The sequence below is a fragment of the Lepisma saccharinum genome, chromosome 14 (genome assembly GCF_977018435.1).
Source record: "Lepisma saccharinum chromosome 14, izLepSacc3.1, whole genome shotgun sequence".
NCBI classification, from domain to species: Eukaryota; Metazoa; Arthropoda; class Insecta; order Zygentoma; family Lepismatidae; genus Lepisma; species Lepisma saccharinum.
In genome coordinates, this window is record NC_139242.1 from 79,516,940 (window position 1) to 79,538,458 (window position 21,519).

The 21,519-nt window shown below is 39.1% G+C and overlaps 1 protein-coding gene across 1 annotated transcript in view; it reads right to left on the reverse strand.

The window, feature by feature from the left end:
* LOC145998627 (thrombin-like enzyme AhV_TL-I) overlaps positions 1-21,519 on the reverse strand; it is a 57,725-nt gene that overhangs the window by 17,283 nt on the left and 18,923 nt on the right. The window contains exons 8-10 of the mRNA XM_083135085.1: positions 10,820-10,911; positions 9,508-9,611; positions 6,140-6,327 (exon numbers count right to left, since the gene is read on the reverse strand). Coding sequence (XP_082991211.1) covers positions 6,140-6,327; positions 9,508-9,611; positions 10,820-10,911 — 384 coding nt within the window. The remainder of the gene's footprint in view (positions 1-6,139; positions 6,328-9,507; positions 9,612-10,819; positions 10,912-21,519) is intronic.

The following is a 21,519-nucleotide window of genomic DNA, read 5'->3' on the forward strand; positions in this document are numbered from 1 at the left end:
AAATCCTGCAAAACATCAAATCTATTTGACAGTTTAATTTGGTAATCTTTTTTAATTCTTTCATCAGCAAACTTTCCTGTATCAAATTTTATAACTTTTAGATTTTGTTGCTTATGATTTATCACTGAGAGTCTTTCTCTTAATTTAGCAATTACTAAATAATGGTCACTGGCACAGTCAGCACCTCTATGTGTACGAACGTCAATTATACTAGTATGTCTTCTCTTATCAATGAGAATATGATCTATCTGATTATGAGTTTTACCATCTGGAGAAGACCAGGTATATTTATGGATATCTTTATGTTTAAAAGTGGTACTTTTCACAATTAAATTCTTTGAGGTTGCAAAAGTAATCAATCTTATACCATTATCATTACTTAATTCATGAAGACTTTCTTTACCAATCGAGGGTTTAAATGTATCTTCTTTGCCAATCTGTGCATTACAGTCACCTAACAGAATTTTCATATCATACTGAGAAAATTTATCAAAGACCTGTTCTAACTCTGCATAAAAATCATCTTTAGTATTATCATCTTTATCTTCCGTTGGTGCATGTATGTTTATTAAAATAATTTTACACCACCTACCCTGTAAAACTGCATATGATATCCTATCATTAATAAATTCTACTGTTTTAAGAGCCGAGATAATTCTATTATTTATGAAAAAGCCTGTTCCAAAATTATGATTTTCAGTACCACCATAGAAAAAAGTATAATTTTTAGCTTTACAATTTCCTTCTCCTGGCCACCTAACTTCCTGGACAGCTACTACATCTAATTTATACTTCACTATCTCATTAACTGTACACTGAAATGCCCCAGGCCGGTAAAGGCTCAGAACATTCCAGGTGCCTAATTTAATATCCTTATTCCTAACGTAGATCTTATCCTTAGTCCAGGGACCTCCCAAAGTAGTCCCCACCCGGAGATCCGAACGGGGGACTATTTTACCTCCGGAATATTTTACCTTGGGAACATCCATGGCCTTATATTTCTGTTTCTTGACATGTCTTTTTACAGTGCAGAGTTGTCAGCTCTACGCCTAACCCCCAATATGAATGGAGGAACTACTACACAAGACAAACACAAACATATTAGACAGCACAATTACTACACAAGACGAACACAAACACATTAGACAGCATAACTACTACACAAGACACACACAAACACATCACAACTACTACACAAGACACACACAAACACATCACAACTATAACACAATATAAACACACACACACCACAACTACTACACAATATAAAACTGTTAAAAAATTCAACACTTCGCCAGCTTTCAGCTGACACTGTCAAGGTTAAAATGAAGTTTAAGAACAGGTGGAAGAAATAGATCGAGTAGTACACTAAGAGTCAGTGCAAGCACACCTTGATTTCCAGATATCAACTGCAAGGTGCTTCCCCTGACTGGGCTCAGTTTCCACCACGATTCCAAAATCTGAATCTGGAAGGGAATCCTCCTCCCCACCCCCAATCCTGATACGACATAATACGGAATCCCATACACCCTAATAAATCACAAAATCAATAAGTGTCTTTGTTATGATGCTAGAGTAACACATGGCATAATTGTAAAGATTAGTGACAATTCCAGGTAGGAATGTGTTCCGTATTTTTCACAGGGGGGGCAAAGCAGGCTCTCAGGTAGGCAGTTGCCCCCCGCCCCCCTCTAGCTACGGGCCTGGATACTCTACCCATATATCATCTTCGAGTGGTATACCAGGCTGGCCAAGTATGGGTTCGAGACCTGGAAAAGTCTCCAGATCTACTCAGGTTTGTTAAAGACGGCGAATGGAAGCAGAAATGGCTATCACTGCCACCAGAGAATGGGGCATGGGTGGACATTTTGAAGTGTGCCTTTGTGGATAAATGTAGAATTGATTTTCCAGAAAGGACCCATTTCTCACGGCGTTAAATTAATACTTCAACATTTTAATTATAATTTGTTTTATTATTATTATTATTTCTGAGACATTGGTTCGAACCCCCTTCGAAATATACACAGTGTTTCACAAAGAATCATCCGATTTCAAAGTCATTTAACTCAGTAACCTTTTGCTAAAAACACATCGAACAACATACTGTTAGGAAGAGAATATTCATGAGTTTCACATGATTGTCGGCAGGTATCAGTAGCATGCTCCCCTACCCCTCCCCCCCACACTCATGTCAGATTCAAGCAAGACGGCGACGTCGCTACAAAAAGCTTTCTGTGTACTGCACTTGGAAGTGTGTGAATATAGGTCTATATATATAATTAATCGTAATAATTGAGGATTTGGTATTTTAGACCTTTAATTTAACATATATTAAGAGCCCGGTCTCTGGCACCGTGAGCGATCAACAAGTTAATTTTTCTCGTGTGACCCACGAAGGGTTAATCGGAACTGAACCAATAGTTTAAAGAATCCATACCACTGTGCAACTTTCCTCCACAGGGGATCGAACCTCGGACCCCTTGATTCAAATACAACAGCGGTACTGATACACAGTGACGGCGCAATTGGTGCGGCACCCGGGGAAAATGTCTGGAGGGGAAGGGGGCAAGACAATATTGCAAAAAGGGCAGTTATATTACTTGCACACGGTGTATACCAGTGCATGAACCGAAAGAAAGTCATTACGGAAAAGTCAAGTTGTATATTGGTCCTTTCGGTCTCCTGCGTTTAATAAGCAAAGAATAACAATAGTCGGTGGTCTTTTCATGTTTCACACGCAGGTGCCTTCTTTTCCCTTTCGCCCGACCACAAACGCTGCCGGCGAGAAGTGATAAATGGTTACCAGAAACTGAACAATCGCGTTCACTGCGCAATCTCATTGTTTGTAATTTTATCAATAATAATAATAATGTCATTATTAAGAGGGTGTGTTTCGGCCTCGCGGGCTGTTCTTACAACAATGACCATTATACTACAGCGCCTTGAATAACGTAGTGTGGAAAACGACCCAAGAAACTGGTTCCCCAGACGGATGAGATACATAGATGGCAGTGCGATCAGTGTCGGTGCTAATTTTCTTATGAAAGTAATGCGGCTTTGTTAGTTTTTGGAATATATTATGTAGATTTGTTTGTTTTGAAAGGCGGTACCTGAATTGATGGAAACAGTTATATTTGTGGAGTGATTTGCAGTCACGAAATGGCATTAATTTGGAAAGAAAAGTAAAATAAAATGAATAAATAAATAGCATGCGTGCGTAACACAAGAAGAAACATCGCAATGTGATTCCGGACGTTAGGTCTTGGACTGTGTATTAGAGTTTATTTTTCTGAGTTTATTTTTCTATATTATTAGAATATAAATAGTATCCTGAGAGATATTTTTCATACCGAGGCAACAAACCACAAGTGTCGCTTGAAAGCGAGTAGTCTGTAATCAATGCAGACACAAGCTCTGACTGCACAGTTTCCTCAAGGAGATTTTAGACCAAAGCGACACGCGACAAACGATACGAGGATTTCACACCAAAGCGACACGGGTCCTTCGGTCAAAGGCAACTTTCGTACCGAAGCAAGACGCGACACATGTTGGTTGGAAACGAGCCAATCACATTGTAAGGGCATGACGGGCAGCACAGGCCAGCGTTCGGTTGGTGAAATCCTCATGTAATAAGTGTCGCGTGCCGCTTTGGTGCGCAATCTCCCTAAAGCAATACACTCATTGCATCCCACATGCGCGAACAACAAACCACGCCAACACGTTGCAAGCTATTGAGGAAATTGCCCAGTTTGAGCGACACACAAGCGACAAAGCGACACGTGTGGCTTATCGTGTCGCCTAGATCTGTTGTTCGCACAATTAACAGCAAGCGCTTGCTAATAGACTGAAGTGCCGCTAAATGGCTGTCGCTTGTCACTTAGTTGGGAACTTCCCCCTGTAGCGCGTCTCTTCGGTCTGAGCACCTTTCCTTTAAGGAGCTTTCCGACCGAAAAAACAAGTAGCATGCGAATACGACATATGAACGTGTCGTTTGCTGTTTCGACCCTAATGCGCAATGAATGCTATTTTACAGTCTGGAAGTGTCTGTGTCACTAGTCACATCAGTGTAACATCCCGTGTCGCTTGTCCCATTGGTCTGAAAGTTTCCTTGTACTCATGTCGATGAAACTCCCCTTGTCGTTTCATGCAATCATCATTATCATCATTGCCGCGATTAGTTTAAAGCGGAAGAAAATAGACAGTAAATATTAAAAATATAAATGCTTCAGGGTGTATATCTTTAAAAGAAATGATGATGATGATAATAATTATGAACCTAATTCATACATAAAAATTTAGTTACCAAGAGCATTCCACGCATATTTTTTTCTCCCGCATTATTAATGAAAGTACAACGATAACAGGACGTGGTCGACTGTCTAGAATGTTCGTTAATATCTTCGCGACCACTGTACCAAATATCATAGCAATTATCATATTCATAGAAATGCTTCATGTAAAAGAATCAGACGTTGCAGCGAAAACTTTATTTACTTCCATTATAAGCAGACGAATGCCATGCACCGAGACCAACACCAGCGCCTCTAGCGGTATCATTTTCGAGTGGAACCAGCCAGAGAGGTCAGATCAGTGCCGTTTTCCACACTACGTTATTCAAGGCGCTGTAATCATACATTGGTAGCACGATAGCACTGTAAGTTGGCAACTTGAGTTCGCTCATTACGCATTGTTCGTTTCACTGAAACACTTTATAATTTAGGGTAGCCCATCTCAAAATATTCGGGATTAGATTATGTCAAAAAATGATTTTCCCGTCGATGTTTTTACCGTCGATATTTTTGCCGTCGATGAGGTAAAGATATTGACAAATGCGAATTAGGCTCTCGACTCCAGGGACGGAGCGGTTTGCGGGACGCACTCCGGCGGCAGGAGTTCTGTGTTCGAATCCCTGTTAAGACGTGTATGTTTGTGTTTGCCTGTCCTGAAGTCCTGAATGAAGAATTAATAATATGGAGTTAAATTGATATTATATTGAGGTGGAAAAAAATGAAGAAAATGTGGCAATGAATCAGTTTCACGCGCTGAAGATTCTGGTTTCGATTCCGGTTGAATTATTTTTTTTTTATTTTATTAACTGGAGAAAATATTTATCGCATTTTATTAGCTGCTAAAATTCGCCTTTTATTTGCTGGGCGAATTGTCGAAAAATATTTTGTTTTCCATAGTTTTGCATTGATTGTGAATAGATTATTTTTGTGTTTTGTTCCTTGAATTTTTTTCGAAACGAAAATGTATTTCTTTCGCTTCATATACTATTTTGTCGAATATACACATGGATAATTTATTTGTTTGTTTCTACAATGATGACAAAATTAAAGAAAGCTTAAGTCAGAAATAATTTTAATAAATGAAAGGAAGTATTTTCCCAAAAACATTTCAATAAAATTGTATTGGATAGGATGAAAGGAAACGTAATAAATACTTTGCTCTTATACCACAAGCATTATTCCACATACAGCATATCAGTACATAAAGAATTTCCCCACGCTTTCTCCCTTAATAGGCCCCAACACTTATTTGTAGAATTAGCCGCAGTTAACGCAAACATGGCGTTCACTGGTGAACAGAAGGCTCTCTTCTGCGTATTAGAATACACTGAATATGAGTCCGTTGTGACGGTACAACGAAGATTTCGTTCGAAATATCGAACGGCACCTACAGATACGACAATTCGTGCGTGGTGGAACACGTTCAAAGAGACTGGCTGCCTGCGCGATGCAGAACGATATGTTTGGACGTGTATGCCAGAAACTTGATTTCATAATTGAGGTCTGCTCCGTGAGCAGGAGTGCACATATCGAGCACCTATAGGGTAGGTACCAAACTTGAGGAGATTATTTTTGTACTGATGTGCACCTTTTTGCTGTATTAGTAGTTTTTGTACACTGCTTTTCATGGTCGAGTGGTCCGTGGTGCGCTCCCCCTGCCCGGCGCGCTACCCTTCGCTCCACGGACAACTCGACCGTGAAATGCATTGTACTATAAACGTTAAAAACTCGGGAAGAAATTATGAAACACCCCGTATAAAAGTAATCATGCCTATATGACGATTTCTATGATATCACACTGTAGAAACAATTGATGCATAAGTATTCTATTTATTCTTGAATTAGCATACCTGGCAAGTAACCCTGTGTGGATCATAATTTGCGGCACACACTACAGTCTCTGTGAGAAGCATGAATGCAGATGGAGGCGCAACATTGCAGTTGTCGGATGTTGCCGTAATAAGTTGATTAAATTGCAAAATATCTGGATACTGACCTTCCACAACTTTTCCCCAACCTGCTGCAACACATGGTTCTCCTGTTCAAGAGTAGGAAAATAATTAATCTAATGCAATAATAACAAAACATATAAATTAATCATCAAAGTTTACTAACATCTTTTTGGAAATTGTACCTGCTGATTAGTGGCAAACACTGCGTTCCAAGGAGGGTTAGCAAAAGGTAGTAAAAAAAATCCACCCACTCACTCCTCAATCCCACCGATAAATACAGATTTACTCCCCTTTCGTGCCGCGTTGTAATCAAGGTATCCCGGGTTCGATACCCGGTGGAGGCACAAGTGGTTCGCATCCCACTTTAAACTGCAGGTCCAGTACCGATTAGCCTTACTGTGAATAAAGTGGACTTAAAACACCAAGTCAACTCAACTCAACTTTCGCCGGAAACAAATATAATATATTACCTAAGCACAATTTTCGGCAAAATGGAAATTCCCGTTTCACCGAATAATTTGAAGGGAAGGAATTTTCCCTACGCTGGGAAATTTCAGGAACTGAAGTTCAAGACAATTTCAAAGATGTCAGAAACTAATTGTGAATTTTCGTTGGCTGATGAAAGTAAATGTTAATAAGGTTTGGATAATTGAAAACTTAGCAACTCTAATGTTCAATCATTCATTCATATCTTCTTGCCTTAATACGAGTCAAAAAATATCTACACTTTTCACCATAACTTTATTTAGGTTGGCCACACTGTCCATAGCTCTCGCATGCTGATAAGTGGTACTCTTGTGGTTACGTGGCCAAGGTTTCATATTTTTCGCTCCATTTTTCTTTCTTTTGTAACAGTGTAAACATGGCAGTGCTGGTGGTAATTTCCGCCAAGGGAAAACAGAGACCAGTGATCTGAAGCTTGTCGCTGACTATTTTGCACACAGAACCATGACTAACAGTGGCGTGCACAGAATTTTCGAAAGGGGACGGGGTTATGTATACTTTTTTTAGTAGTCGGTCCTCATTTTGCCATCTTACCCTGCCATTGACGTTCTTTTTGTTTAAGAATTCTGGGCCAAAGGGGAGGGGTTATAACCTCAACCAACCCTCCCCCCCTCAGGCATGCCATTGATGACCAATTTGCAGAGAGCATGCCACCTCATCGGCTGCAATCCTGTAACCTATCTGTTCCTCAGAATCATCTCTTGAGCTTGTTGAATCTTTCCATCAGTGGTGGAGGTTGATTAGCGTCCTGCTTTCGCTTTGTGCTTCCCGCTTGTACGGTCATTTTTAAACCTCTCGATCCACACATATACACTTCTACGCAGTAGAGCATAGTCCCCGTATTGTACTGAAAGCCTAAGGTGAAAATCAGCCCCGGACACACCTTCGGAGCAGAGAAACGGATCATTGTTCTCTGCTCTGCGTTGGTGCACACTGCCAGCAGAGCGGCCATGTTTACTCTGTTAGAAAAGAAAGAAAAATGGAGCGAATAATATGCAACCTCGGCCACGTAAACACAAGAGTACCACTTACCAGCATGCGAGAGCTGTGGACAGTGTGGCCAACCTAAATAAAGTTATGGTGAAAAGTGTAGATAATTTTTGACTTACCCTCGTAGGAACTTTTGTTCTCTCCAAGCTTTTGTTTTATGCCATGTTTCATGTCAGCACAAAATCTACATAATTAAATATTACCTTTCATTTGATACATTTCAATCCGGATTCTTTCCATTTTAATCCTTTTTTCAGCTTGTCTTAGACAGTTTCCCAGCAAATTTTTGCCTCTTTCTTAATCACTTCTTTCGCCAACTCTTTGTAGCACAGTTCTTACGTGGTCTATCACACGATCTATTCTTCGCCATAGCCACATTTCTAAAGCTTCTAGTCGCTCTTCCTCACTTCTTCGTAAGGCCTACTTTTCTGCACCACACAACACTAAAAAAATACTTAAATATTCTCCTTCTTAGTATAACCGATTGTTGTAAGACTTATCGGCGAGAGTTGGCTTCTATAAAAAAGACTTCACTCCCCTCTTAAATAATAGACTGAGTCCCAAAGACAATGGAAAATAAGCGCTCATGAATTTCGGGCGAAGATTTGTTGCAACAGTCGGCGAAAGAGAGTTACAGCGTCTGGTTTTTGTGGATTATGTCCGCGCGCGCGTTGCTGGAAAAACGCGAAAAGTTTGCAGCCGTTCGAGCTGGTGATATTTTTAGATTTCGTCACCGCGGTACACAAAAGTGCATGGATAGTTCGAGCCCAAAAGAGAACACGAATGGTGAACTCGTAGTTTGAAAGACTAAAAGACTTGTAGTGTGATGAATCGGTGAGAGGTGGCTTCTACCGCAACTTTTTAAGGATACAGGCAGGAGGAATGAAGAGGAAGCGCCAACCAGAAGTTGAAGAATAGAAGTGCTCAGTGATTTTGATAGTGAGTCTTCTTTAAGTGTTGAGAGCTCTCAAATATATGGCCTTTTTAGCGTCGATCATTACAAAGTTAAAAGTACAGCGCTGAACTATACAACTATCTTGTGTTAGTTTTTAAGTATGGTTACATTTTTGAATCTTCACCGATACAATCGGGGCACTCTCCGTAAATTCCTGTATCTGAACCTTTCAGTAAAAATCAGGTGAAAGAGACTTACCAAGGACCTCCTTCATAATTGTTTAATGTTAATTAGAACTTCAGAAATAAAAGTTTGTAAAAGGTTATTTTCTTTTCTGCTTTATACAGCAAATCAGGTTTTGTAAAAATCTGAAAATCGTATTTAGCTTGAACGAAAGCAGTAAGCGCATTCTTAAGCTACAGCTATTATCGTTATATTAGCATACATGTGTTTTTAAGAAAATAGCCTCTAAGTAAGTTTTGCAAATGGTACTGAAGCTAAAACGTGTGTTTCAAAAGAAATAAAATTGAAAGTGCTTTATTGTGTGTAATTCAACAATTAAAATGTATCAATCTATTGAAAAACCAACTTCACGTATATAGGATTTACAGTTGTCTGCTGTAATAGATTCCTCTGTGACAGTTGAATTTTGTGTTTCACTAAAAAATTTCCATGTCCAAGTTTCGGCCTGAGCATAATGTAGTGCCTACATGTTTGTACATGAACATTTCCTGTCTCGTGAGTGTGCCTCCATGAAAGTCACAAGTTACAAAAAACACTCAGTATTGCGAAACATGTTTTTAGTTTTGGGAACGAAATGTTAATTTGGTACAAATATTACTTCTATCACTTCTATATAATCCTGTATTATACTCACCAACAACAGGCCCCTTGTATGAAAGTTGAATTGGACTCACAACTGGGGAAGGTTGTACTGGAGCATCAAGCAGAAGCAAGGCTATATCATTTCCACATGCGAATCTGTAAGATATAACATGTGAGTGGTGTATTCGCTTATGCGCACAGTCTCAAGTTCACATCAAATAAATCTGTAATACAAATAATTTTTATTGTATTTTCAATCAATTGTATGTCCTTTAACCCACCGTTAACATTGCTGATACTATTGAAAATCTATAGTGGAAAAGAATTCCAAGAATGATCTGTCAACGATATTGTGCGAAGAAAGGACGGATAAGAAGCCGTTATGTTGCGTTTCGCATTTCTGAATTTCATTGATATGCAGGTGCTTTTCACATTTACTGTGTAAGCTGACCTTTATGGTGCTTAATGCAGAAGGTTCCCTGATGACAAGTGCCGAAAAAAGATTAGGTTCTCGCCAAAAGATTACAAAGATATGATACGAAAAATGAGTATTTTCTCACCTAAAAATTACTGAAAAGTTTAGAATGTTACCAGAAAATTAACCAAAAGTCAGAGCCTCGCGAAAAGATTATTCAAAATATGACCTAGGTACTGCTACAGTGCGTTCAGTTTAACTAGGGGCCGAGATAGCGCGTGACTGTAAAACGGCGAGGCAAGGAGCAGATGCCGGCATTTTCGTCCCGTAACGTCCCGCTTATTTTGACATACATAGCTATATTTAGTATGAAGACATTTATATATATTGTATAACGAGTACTAACAAGTGTTATAAGAGTTTTTCAAAGTGAAGGCCAACTGCATTTACAACAAACCAATCTATCAATGAACCACTAGTGTAATAATCTAACAAGGCCAGGAAAATTGTAACCTTGAACGACTTTATGACATGATTTTAGAATTTAGTTGGGCATGTGAATGGACAGCTGACGCTATTCCGATCTTATTTTTACCAATTTTTAATAGATGCATAAATTTTAATGTATGAATGAAAATATTCTCAATCGTGTCTACATTGTCTCAAAGAAATACATTGGGTACACGTTCTGGATCTTCTAGATATATGTCATTAAGTGTTTTATTGTTGATAATATTACAAAGTAGTTTGAGTTGAAAAGTAAGGTCCTTAATCTTGGAATAAACAGTCCCAACTTCAAAGATTTGTCAACGAATTTGGTTTTATTCCATGCATTATGCTAAGTGAACAGAAGACTATAAATTCATTAATTTAACCGTAGTTTTTAATTTTATCAATAAAAAATCATATTCATAGTAACTTTATTATCTTCAAATTTAAGAATACTTACGTGCAGTAATCTGCATGAACATAAGCTTCACGAACTAGACGAAATTGCTTATTTTCGTAGGGGTCAGATAACGTTCGAACACCTGCCACCACCTACAGACAAATATGAATATTCATCCTTCGATAATGTTACGATTTAATTAAAATCAATATTATAAATATAAAATATATGACGTAAAAAGTAGGTCACAAATATGCCTTCTAGGTCACCCCTGATTTTTTGACCTCTAAGAAAATCGCACCGAAACCTCGAAAACTCACTTTCTCTCCACATTCCGCGCCTCATTTATTGCGCTGACGATGTTTCACAGCGCAGAAAAGCCGGTACGAGAGAATTCACTTTCTCGTACTTCTCGTACTTCAAAGTACGAATGCACCTTATCGTAATTTTCCAAGTCCGGCAATGTTTATATATCGTGACCTTTGTAAACAATGCTCGGAACGATGTGATCTCTGCCACACACACGCGCGCGCCTCTCATTATTTCTGTATTGTGACTCAAATACACGAGCGTTTCTCTCCCTCTGCATTTTTTTGGACGCGATCTCGATCATCTGCATGTGATTGTTCCAAATCAACGTCGGCGTGCCGAACAGCCACTGCAGCATCTTGTAGCTTTTGGGATGCTGAGCAAGCGGGGAATCCACTTGGGCACTTCTACTCTCGAGAAAAAAACGTTCCCACAGACACGAGGCTGCCAGTACCCATTGAAGTAATTGCACGTTTCGCAAAGGACAATTTATCGAAGAGAAAATTTGCTCTTATGCTAACCTCGCCCTTTGACCTACTCTTGAAATGACTTACGACATTTTCCTATAAGTCTGTCTCCTCTTACTGTAAGGTCCCTCAGTGTAATCTACTACGACCTGCTCTCAGCGTAATCTGCCACGATGTTTTTTTTTTAAACTCATGTGTGATCTTCTGTGGTGTGTGTGTGATAATCAAAATTATTTTTGTTTTCTCACAACGTTGCAACGTTTAGAAAGTCGTTGATTTTGTTTCTGTATTTTCCATCGTTGGGTTTCCTCGTCATGTCGATCGTCGCGAATCCGAAATCGTCACTGTTCCAGCAAGAAGAGCAACGTTACGAAAATTGATTGATCAACAGGCCGTTGAGTTTAGATAACATGGAAGGTAGAAATTCATGATCTGCCGTGCGGTGTACAGTCTCCATTGTTTGCTTTCGGAAACCAAAGAGATTCCTTGTCCTTGTTAGTTATTTATTGTGTATGTGATAATTTGAGACAGTTAAAGTTTTTTTCTTATTTAAGTTATAGTTATTTAAGTTTATTTTTTTTCATTTGCATTGCCTACAATTTTTACTAATTTCTAAACGATAGTGTCCCCAAGGCAACGTGTGGATTCCACAAGACAAAATACATATTTTATCGTCATGCGGATCTAATGCTACTTTCCTAACTTTGTTTGTTGTAATCACATGGTCTACACTTTGGATTCTATGTTCTATACTTAGTATCGTCGATTGTGAGTAAAGGCAATCGATGTAATCGTGGAAGGTGAGTTTGTTCTCCACCGTATTCTTGCACACACCTTTTGCTTTCTTCGTGACGCTACTTTCTGTTCTCATGGCATACATTTTCGAACGCAAACCCGCGAACTCGACAATAATATCACCGTTACATTCATCTTTCAGTTTACCTAGGACTTTTTTGTTGAGGGAAGGAATCCCAAATCTGTTGGGTTGAGGATATGCAGAAGTATCGAAATACTCAAGCATGGAAGGATTTTTTATGTCTTCATAGAGGTTAGGTGTTTGTATGCTGTAAATGAAGCTGTCGGTGTCCGTGTACAAAAGTGATATCTTATCATTGAAGAAGGGTTTCATCACGTCATAATGAAATTCGAACATGTAAAGTTTCGACAAGTCGAGAACCGTTGCGCCAACGTAAATTGGTTTTCTGAATTTCATCAATTTTATATCTAGATTGAAAAGTGCCAAATTCTCATTGTAAATTTTTCTCGACTTGAATCTAGGATCTGCCACCCACTTCATGCATTTATTTTTATCTGAAACCAATTTCACGTCTACATGATTCCGCACGTTTTCCATCGTCTTGCCATACACCGCGTTATTCATCAATTTAAAAAAATCTTTGTCTAAATCGGAAGTGGCAACTGTCCTATGTTGCGTGTTTGTTTCAATGTACGGTTTGAGCCACTCGGAATGTTCAAACCTGAGGACTCTTCTAATATTCGCTACCTTAGCACCCTTCCCGATCAAGAATCGGAGATTCGAGTAATGAACAACGTATCTCTTTTTCCCCTCTAGAGTCAATAAAAGCTTGCATTGATTAGAATGAGGCGAAGATTTGAACTCGGATGCCGGTGGTAAATCGCTGAACAGATCGTGTAAATGGTCTGGGAATTCGATATCCACCTCTGCGAAGAAGCCATACTCACTATCATCGAAATTTTCTATATCTATTGATGCCCATTCGAATCCCCCGTAAGGAAGTTTCTGTACCATGGCATGTCCGTAGAGATTATTAACGTCGGCGTAGAAGATGTAATTCGATGCTCGATTTGAATCATAATCTTCTTTCATGTGCACGTTGTTGGCTTTTGCATATCTCTGTACACATTGTACCATCCCGCCTCGAATCCCCCTCTCGATGAAAAGTAACATGTCCACGTCCGATATCAGTTCCAGCTTGACCTTTGTCTGGAATAACATTGCCGACCACGCTAATCCCGGTAGGCTGTAGAAATACGCTGGATCTAATTTATAAATATTCGTTGCCGTTTTCCTGAACGCTTGAAAAACATCCGCGAGTATCGTTACGTCTAATTTTAAGTAGGCATCGTGGTAGTCTCCGAGTGTCCTACATTCTAATTTCTCCCACATGAGTTGCGCGTGTTGGTATTCTTCGTCCGTAATTCCTTTCTCTCTGAGTCTGCTGTAAAATTCTCTTGGAAGTGGGAGAGCGTCGTCATTAAATTTAGAATCATCACTAACATATTCGTAAGGATAAATCCCTTTACGTCTAACGAGTTCTATGTCTACGTTGGGAAAACTAGCTTTTGTAATTTTGAATTGTTTGCTGGCAAGAGCGTCCAGGCTGGCAGAGAGAAATCTGTATGAATCCAGAAACCTCATCTCGATGGTATTTTTATTCTCAGGAATCATAACTTTCTTACTTATAGAGATGTATCGTTCTTCGTTTTGAGCAAGAATATCTATTTTTTGAGTGTCGTATCCAAGTTTCCTAATTAAGGGATGAAAATCGTAATTAGAACCATTGTGAAAGAATATGGGGACGAATTTTGGTTTTTGGATTTTGAGGTTGCATGCATTACAGATTCCGCTTATGAAGCGACCGTCCGTATGCGAATGGTGAAACATTTTACGATTGTCGTCTGTGAAGTGGTTATCACACACAGGACACTTGACAGTGTCATAGTAATTTTGAAGTTCGATTGCAGATAACGGAAGCATCGGTTTCGATGTTTGCAGCATGCTTCCAATTTTCCCAACCTCCTCGATCATCTTTTCGAAGAAGCGTTCGATTGCATCGGGTCCTCGGTATACGTACGGTTCATCTATTTTATCCTGTCGCACGACAACGTAACCGAAACTGTTTGGTTCGTGAAGCTGGTAAGGTGTGGTAGAAGAAACTTCGGGATCCGGATCGCAGTATGAGAGTGGTTTGAGGAACGCCTCGAAATCAGCAACGATGATGGCCGGATGTTCCAACAATGCCTTGTGCATTTTGAATTCTTCCACATCGTTCTTTTCGGGCATCAACATTCGAACCGGTCTGTTGTTGCCGCAATATATTTTATGTTGAAGAAGTTTCTCGATAGCAATTTGACGTCCGGTGTATTTTCGATAATCGACTTGTTTTATATCGTTGAACGTGGTTAGGCATCTCGGGCAAACTTCGATGTGGTTTGCATGCTTGGTTGATTGACTTCTGACTAAGCGTGATAGTGAACGAATGAGACAGTAATGGTGAACACTGTCGTTTGAAATTAGAAGATGATTAATCACACGAGCATCATCATCGTCGATATCGCTTATCCTGACGGGATGCACGACATGTTTATACACCGTATAGGAATACACGTTGATGATTAAGCGTTTTCCATCTGCATTTCGTGCTCGTGTTTCGAATTTTGATATATCAGAAATGGTCACCGGGTATTCGATGCCAGCCATTGCATTTTCCAGTTCAGGTTCATGCTGCTTGTAATGATAAACTTGTTCAGGATTATTTGACCAATGAATCGGGTGAAGTTCCGCCAACACACACCAAAGAAAACATTTATCATCTATATTTTGAATGTTCAGCACGGCTTTTTTATTTTTAATATCCACTGGAAGAGGAACGTAGCTGGATGCACGAAGAGGCGAGAATTAGTTTACGTAAACGATTAACGTGTGAGGACTTCCACACAGAGACCATCCCGACCCTTTAGCCTCGAAATCGTCATGTTTCTTAACCAGTTCATTTGAAAGATCAGAATAAAATTCGTCCAAATTATCGACGTCCGCCAAATGAAGAGCCTGGTTTTTTGTTCGATGATAAAAAACTCTTGTTGTACCATCGACTTTTTCGTATTCGGAAAATAGATCAACGTATACTTTTATGGAATTATTTTGCAATTTATTTTTTAGAATATTTATCACGGATGTTTTCGTTTCACGCAAGAAACTAAGAATGTCGCAGCCTGGTTCCGAAGTAAAAGAGAAATCCTGAATATGACGGTTAAATGCAGATCTAATTGGTTTGCGTTCATCGGATAATTAAACTTGTTTGGAAGTGGAAGCTTCGGTTCCTGGATCATCGATTTTTCTTTTCAATGTTCCTTGTTCGGTCGATGGTTTGCAAATTTTCAGGTGTTTACTTAAATTTGCAATGCTGATCATCTTTCCGCATCGAGCACAAAGCTTAGAAGGTAACGAACGATTTAAACTCGAAGCTGTTTCGTTACATCTTGCACTGTGTACCGATAAATTGTTCCTTGAGATTAGCTTCCCACAAGTAACACATTCAGTTTTATCATTTTTACGATTAAAACTGGTGGTGGATGCCATTGCTTTCTCCAAAATCACAGAAATCAAAAAGTCTAGTATATAGCGATACAATTTTCAGGTATGTTATTTTATATAGCGTTAAAAAAAATCTTAAATTGCAAATATCTCGAAAATGGTAAGAGTTATCCAAAAAATATATCGAAAAACACCCCCATCCGGTATCGTTAGATACCCCCTGTTGGTCGAGTCTCGGTGTCCTCTGTCCTCCCATACCAAAATAAACATAGGTCGTCATGGAACCAAAAATTTTCCGAAAATTTTCCAAGTCCTGCGTTAAATTGCAAATATTTCGAATTTTTTACAAACAGAGGTGTCCCAGAGGACCTTTGAGAAAAAAAAACACGTGAAACTCTATAGAGGTATGGTTATCTAACCGCAGCCGTTAGAACCTTTTTTTTTTTTTGGTTGGACATCACGCACCCTGGCAGGGTTATAGGGGCCAGGAATCCTAAAAAAACCAATTATTATTATTTTGTTTGTTTGCTTGCATCACAATACAGAAATAATGAGAGGCGCGCGCGTGTGTGTGCGTGTGTGGCACATCGTTCCCGAGAGGTTTACAAAGGTCACGATATATAAACATGGTCCCCCGGACTTGGAAAATTACGATAAGGCGCATTCGTACTTCAAGGATGAGAAAGTGTATTCTCTCGTACCGGCTTTTCTGCACTATGAAACATCGTCAGCGCAATAAATGAGGCGCGGAACGTGGAGAGAAAGTGAGTTTTTGAGGTTTTGGTGCGATTTTCTCAGAGGTCAAAAAATCAGGGGTGACCTAGAAGGCATATTTGTGACCTACTGTAAAAGCATTAAAAATATATGAATTTAAGATTGGCATTGCTTAGAAGAAAAAAAAGGTAAAGGGCTCCCCTTTGCTTAGCACCACGCCATGAAGGCGTATAGGGGGTAACTCCCCACACTTTCTTGATCCGGTCGTGAGTGAGGGTGATGTGATCAGCATCACGCCCCTGACCTTCTTTACCCCCCAGGGTTTCCCCCAGGTACACAAGCACCGGGGTCGCTTCCAACGTTAGAAAAGTTCCCGGATTTGCTTACAAGATGTGTACATAAATCAGCAGCCAAATAAAACTTACCTTGTACTTGTAGTAAGAAAGCAGACTTAACTAAGTGATAGGATGACTTCAATATGACATGCTTTATGTCTCATATTCGTAGGGACGTGAAGTTTTCGTTTTATTTTCCCCTAAATTTCGGTGTTATTTTTTACTGCAATTCGGTGTTATTTTTCGCGGTTTACAGCAAAATTCGGTGTTATTAATTAAAAATTGGTTATTTTTACATGCGTTTTCACTGTTTCTTCTATGCATAATATTTACAAATTGCTTTAGTTATGGAAAATTTATACAAATTTTGGTTTTAAAGACAAAAATAAACATATTGAAGGCTTGTCTTTGTGAGAAATGACCAAATTTCGTGCATTTGGAAAAATATTTCATATCATCGGACACAAAATATGAAATATTGATTGAAGGCTATCACCCAAATATTTGTAACACAATCATATTTCCAACTTTTCACTCTCACGGAATAAAATTTTCAAAAATTATTTTCTTGAATTCACTTTTCAGTTTACAATAACATTGGTGATTTTCCATGCACAGATGGTGTGTAATAAATGTTCACAGTATTCACTCACAACACTACCTGTACTACAAAACGAACTTATAAATAGGAAGATACCACTTTTTACCATTTACTGCAATGAAATGGTTCCTTTAACAAAGGTAATTCGTTCGAAGTGCAATGTACTCATTGTCTTCTTTCCTTCTTTTAGGCTTCTCGAAGCCTTCGACGACAGAGAGTTTTCTTCTCGTGTTTCCCGGACGGCGTAGTGGTAACGTCACCGCCTTGAAATCAAGCGGTCCCAGGTTCGATATCGGGTGGAGGCACCACGATGGGTCGAATCCCACTTTAAAATGTAGGTCCAGTCCCGATTAGTCTTTATGTGCATAAAGTGAACGTAAAACAACAATTCAAATAAACAAACTTGTCTTCTCGAAGTGCCTCTCGCTTCCATTGCGCTTAATCAAGAAATACAAACTACAAAATATTGTAGTTTTATCTGAAGCATAAAGTCTTTCAGATGCATATTACTGAATTTCTGCTGGTTTTGGCTCCTGCGAAATACATCACGGGAGGAAAAGGAAATGCAAGACGATGCACAAACCATGCAGCGTCAGGGATTCTGATTGCTGAAATTTCCGTAACAATGCCAAAAAATCCTTCTTGCACCTCAATATAACCTTTTGTGTGCATGCATACACCTACACCTCTATCCACCGCCCGTGCAACACAACAGGTGTTTCTCCCTGAAAATTTTCCTTTCCTCTGAATCTTCGCTTCTGGGGGAGATCCCCGCAGCGAATTGTATTTCAGGACAACGTTAAACACTGTCAGTCATTTCTGCGCCAAACTGCAATAAATGAAGCGTAGCAATCTATTTTGAATCGAACTTTCACTAGCTAGCTTAGAAATGGCAGAACTCGTACCTCTTCAGGTAGTCCTTTTTGAACAAAGGAAGTGTTATGCCCAGTTCATAGTGCATATTTCGCGGCGCTTTTCGCGTTAAAGTACAAAATTTGGTGTTATTCTGAAAAATAGCGAAATTCGCGTTATTTCGCGATTCCGAAACACCGAAAACTTTCTTCCTTGACCTACCCAAATTCAATTCATTAAACACTTTATTTTGCTTTCCTCAACTTTTCGGTGTTATCGTTAAAACGAAAACATATTGGTTACCACAGAAGAGATATACAGATGTTGTCGAGAGACCTGCTCAGATTATCTCGTGGGGATCGATCACACTTATTTAACTGGGGAAACAAGAGAAGCGGTTGTATTGGTAACATTGGAAACAAAATTGAAACAAAATTGACTTTTGGCCAGCACAACAGGTGACGTCGTCGGCATACGTTTCGATTCTGAGCTAGTCTTTTCTCGCATAAACATTGACATAGCCTACACGATATAACCAAGGCAACTCTGGTTTTTATATATTCCAACGATACTGATTTTACGACCCCTTTAAATTAACTATTATTGATTCTAACAAGCTCAGCTTTACGTACGTAGATGATACAAGAATGCTGAACGATCATTTGTTCTTGTTTCGTGAAATGCCGCCTCAAGCTCTAATGAAATAACGCTCTATATAAGCCCCGTGCACACGTATGGAGTTGAAACATTCGTCCTTACAAAGCAGGACGAATCACAGTTAGACTGTCTTGAGAGAAAAAATCCTACGTCAAATTTATGGACCCTTATAGAGACGTGAATGAGAAGAACAAATCAAAATTTCCATCAGTTATCACTTCTTTGGCCACAGTACGCGTTTCTAAAAATCTGTCATTAATATCATATCCCTAAAACGTATTTTTAATTTTTTTGAGAAAGAAAATAAAAAAGTAAGATTCTTAGCTATGTATTCTTGTTTGGTTTCGTCAAATTCAAATGTAATGCAGTAGATATAGAAATTCCTCTCTACTGTAATGTGTTGAGTGAAATAACTATGATTGTTTTGCTAAATCAACCAGAATACTTCAAAAAGGACATTCTCGCTATAAAAACAGCAGGTGGTAGGGTTAATGAGATTATAGACCAGCTGACAGCGTTGTTAAATTTATTTGGTGCATGTTCTCAATATCATCTGCAAGTTATTCATACAGGGTATTGGTTCAACAGCAAGAGATGAAATTTCTCGTCATGTGATGATTATGTGGGCACGTTTCTTGAGCACTTCCATTCGACAAACAAACAAATTGGTAGTCGAGCGTTCTTGTAAATATAATATATGCATACGCATTGAATTTTTATTTATCTTATTGTCACCATGTAGAAAATCCTGTCCAAGCTGAAATACGTATAAGGCGTAATGCTAATTCAGCTTCCCGAAACAGTTTCTAAGATTGTAGATTGTCACGAAATTTCCAAACTTGACAGTTGACACAAAAAACTGGATATGACCTTGTATTGTAGTGAGAACACTTAATATTTAGCACTGGTAAATAGACTGGAGAGGAATATAACTCGAATATGTTTGGAAAATCCAGAAATTTTTGTGAGGCAAGTGCTTGCTCAAAATACATCCTGTACTGACTCACATACGCACACTAAAGCTTACAACATGAAATAAATGCGGGATGAAAAGTAAATTTGCAATAAGGATTCATGAGTGTATGTTTAAATAATGCAATTGTGTGTGTGTTGTGTGTTATGTGTTTTTATTGTGTACAAGCGTGTGAAACTATTTTTTCTTTGCGTATCAATTTTTCTTCCTTGTGCATACGTTCCGTCCATTTGAGTGTCTTTAAATTTAAATCTAATGGAAGTGTGTTATTTCTGTGTTCACTGCACCTGCCTTTCATCAACGCTACTTTTATGGTAAGTCAAATCTTTTTTAAACTAATTATATATGTAATCTCGTTTAAAATGAGTGCTTTCCATCCATTTGTCAGCACTTCTAAAAATCGTAAGCAATATTATGGCTGATAGAGACGATTTGTGTACTGTAAATTCGGCAACGCCGACGTCAAACTTTTTCAACCAACTTTGCAACATTTGTACCTCTCCAACAAACAGCAACAATGGCCTTTCCTACTCAACTGCAGGGCTACAAACGGAAACGGTTTATCCATATTCTGGGCCGCAGCTGAATCTTACACCTGGCAGCTTTAACGCAATTCATATCAACGCGCAAAGTATTCTCGCTCATTTCCTAGAAGTAGAAAATATAATTCAAATAAACAAAGACGTACATGCCTTACTGGTCTCGGAAACATGGTTGAAGGAGTTGAAGGAGTCTGGTGCATCTTCCGGGATTTCGTTTATTTAGGAAAGACAGAATCGGAAAGAGGGGAGGGGGAGTGGCAATTTATTTGCGCGAGGACGTCCCTGCCAAAATTCTCTCAAAGTCGCCCGATGCCTATGAAGGTTCGTCGGAATATATAATCCTCGAAATCAGTATCTGTCAACAAAAACTCCTCCTGGCGGTAGTGTATCGTCCACCTTGCACTCGCCTTGATAACTTCGAGAACGACGTTGCAAACTTTCTACCAAAATATTCACACACGATCGTTCTGGGAGATATGAATACTGACCTATGTAGCAAAAAAGAAAAGGTTATAGAATTCCGTGATACGTTCTCTGCTTTAAATCTTTCCATTTGCCATTTAAATCCAACCCACCACACGGCCACTTCCGACTCGTGGCTTGACGTCATCTTGGTTTCTGACGAAAATCGTGTAATGCGCCATGGCCAAATACCAGTGCCTGGAATTTCCTACCACGATTTAATTTACGTGTCCTATTATCTTCGCATTCCTAAATACAAAGCAAAACAAGTTTCATATAGAGACTTCAAAAACATTAACGAAGCCCGCCTAAATGAAGACGCTGCCCTTGTACCATGGCATTTAATCAGTACGTTACCTACAGTGGATGAGCAAGTCTTATTGTTAAATACCTTTATCCTCCAATTGTACAATAAACATGCTCCAGTCAGGAAGAAGCGTGTTTCGCGTCCCCCTGCTCCCTGGCTGACGGACGAGTTGCACCGGCTTATGGCGATGCGTGACAAAGCGTACACCAAATATAGGAAGGCGATCAAGGTCGGTGATTATAAC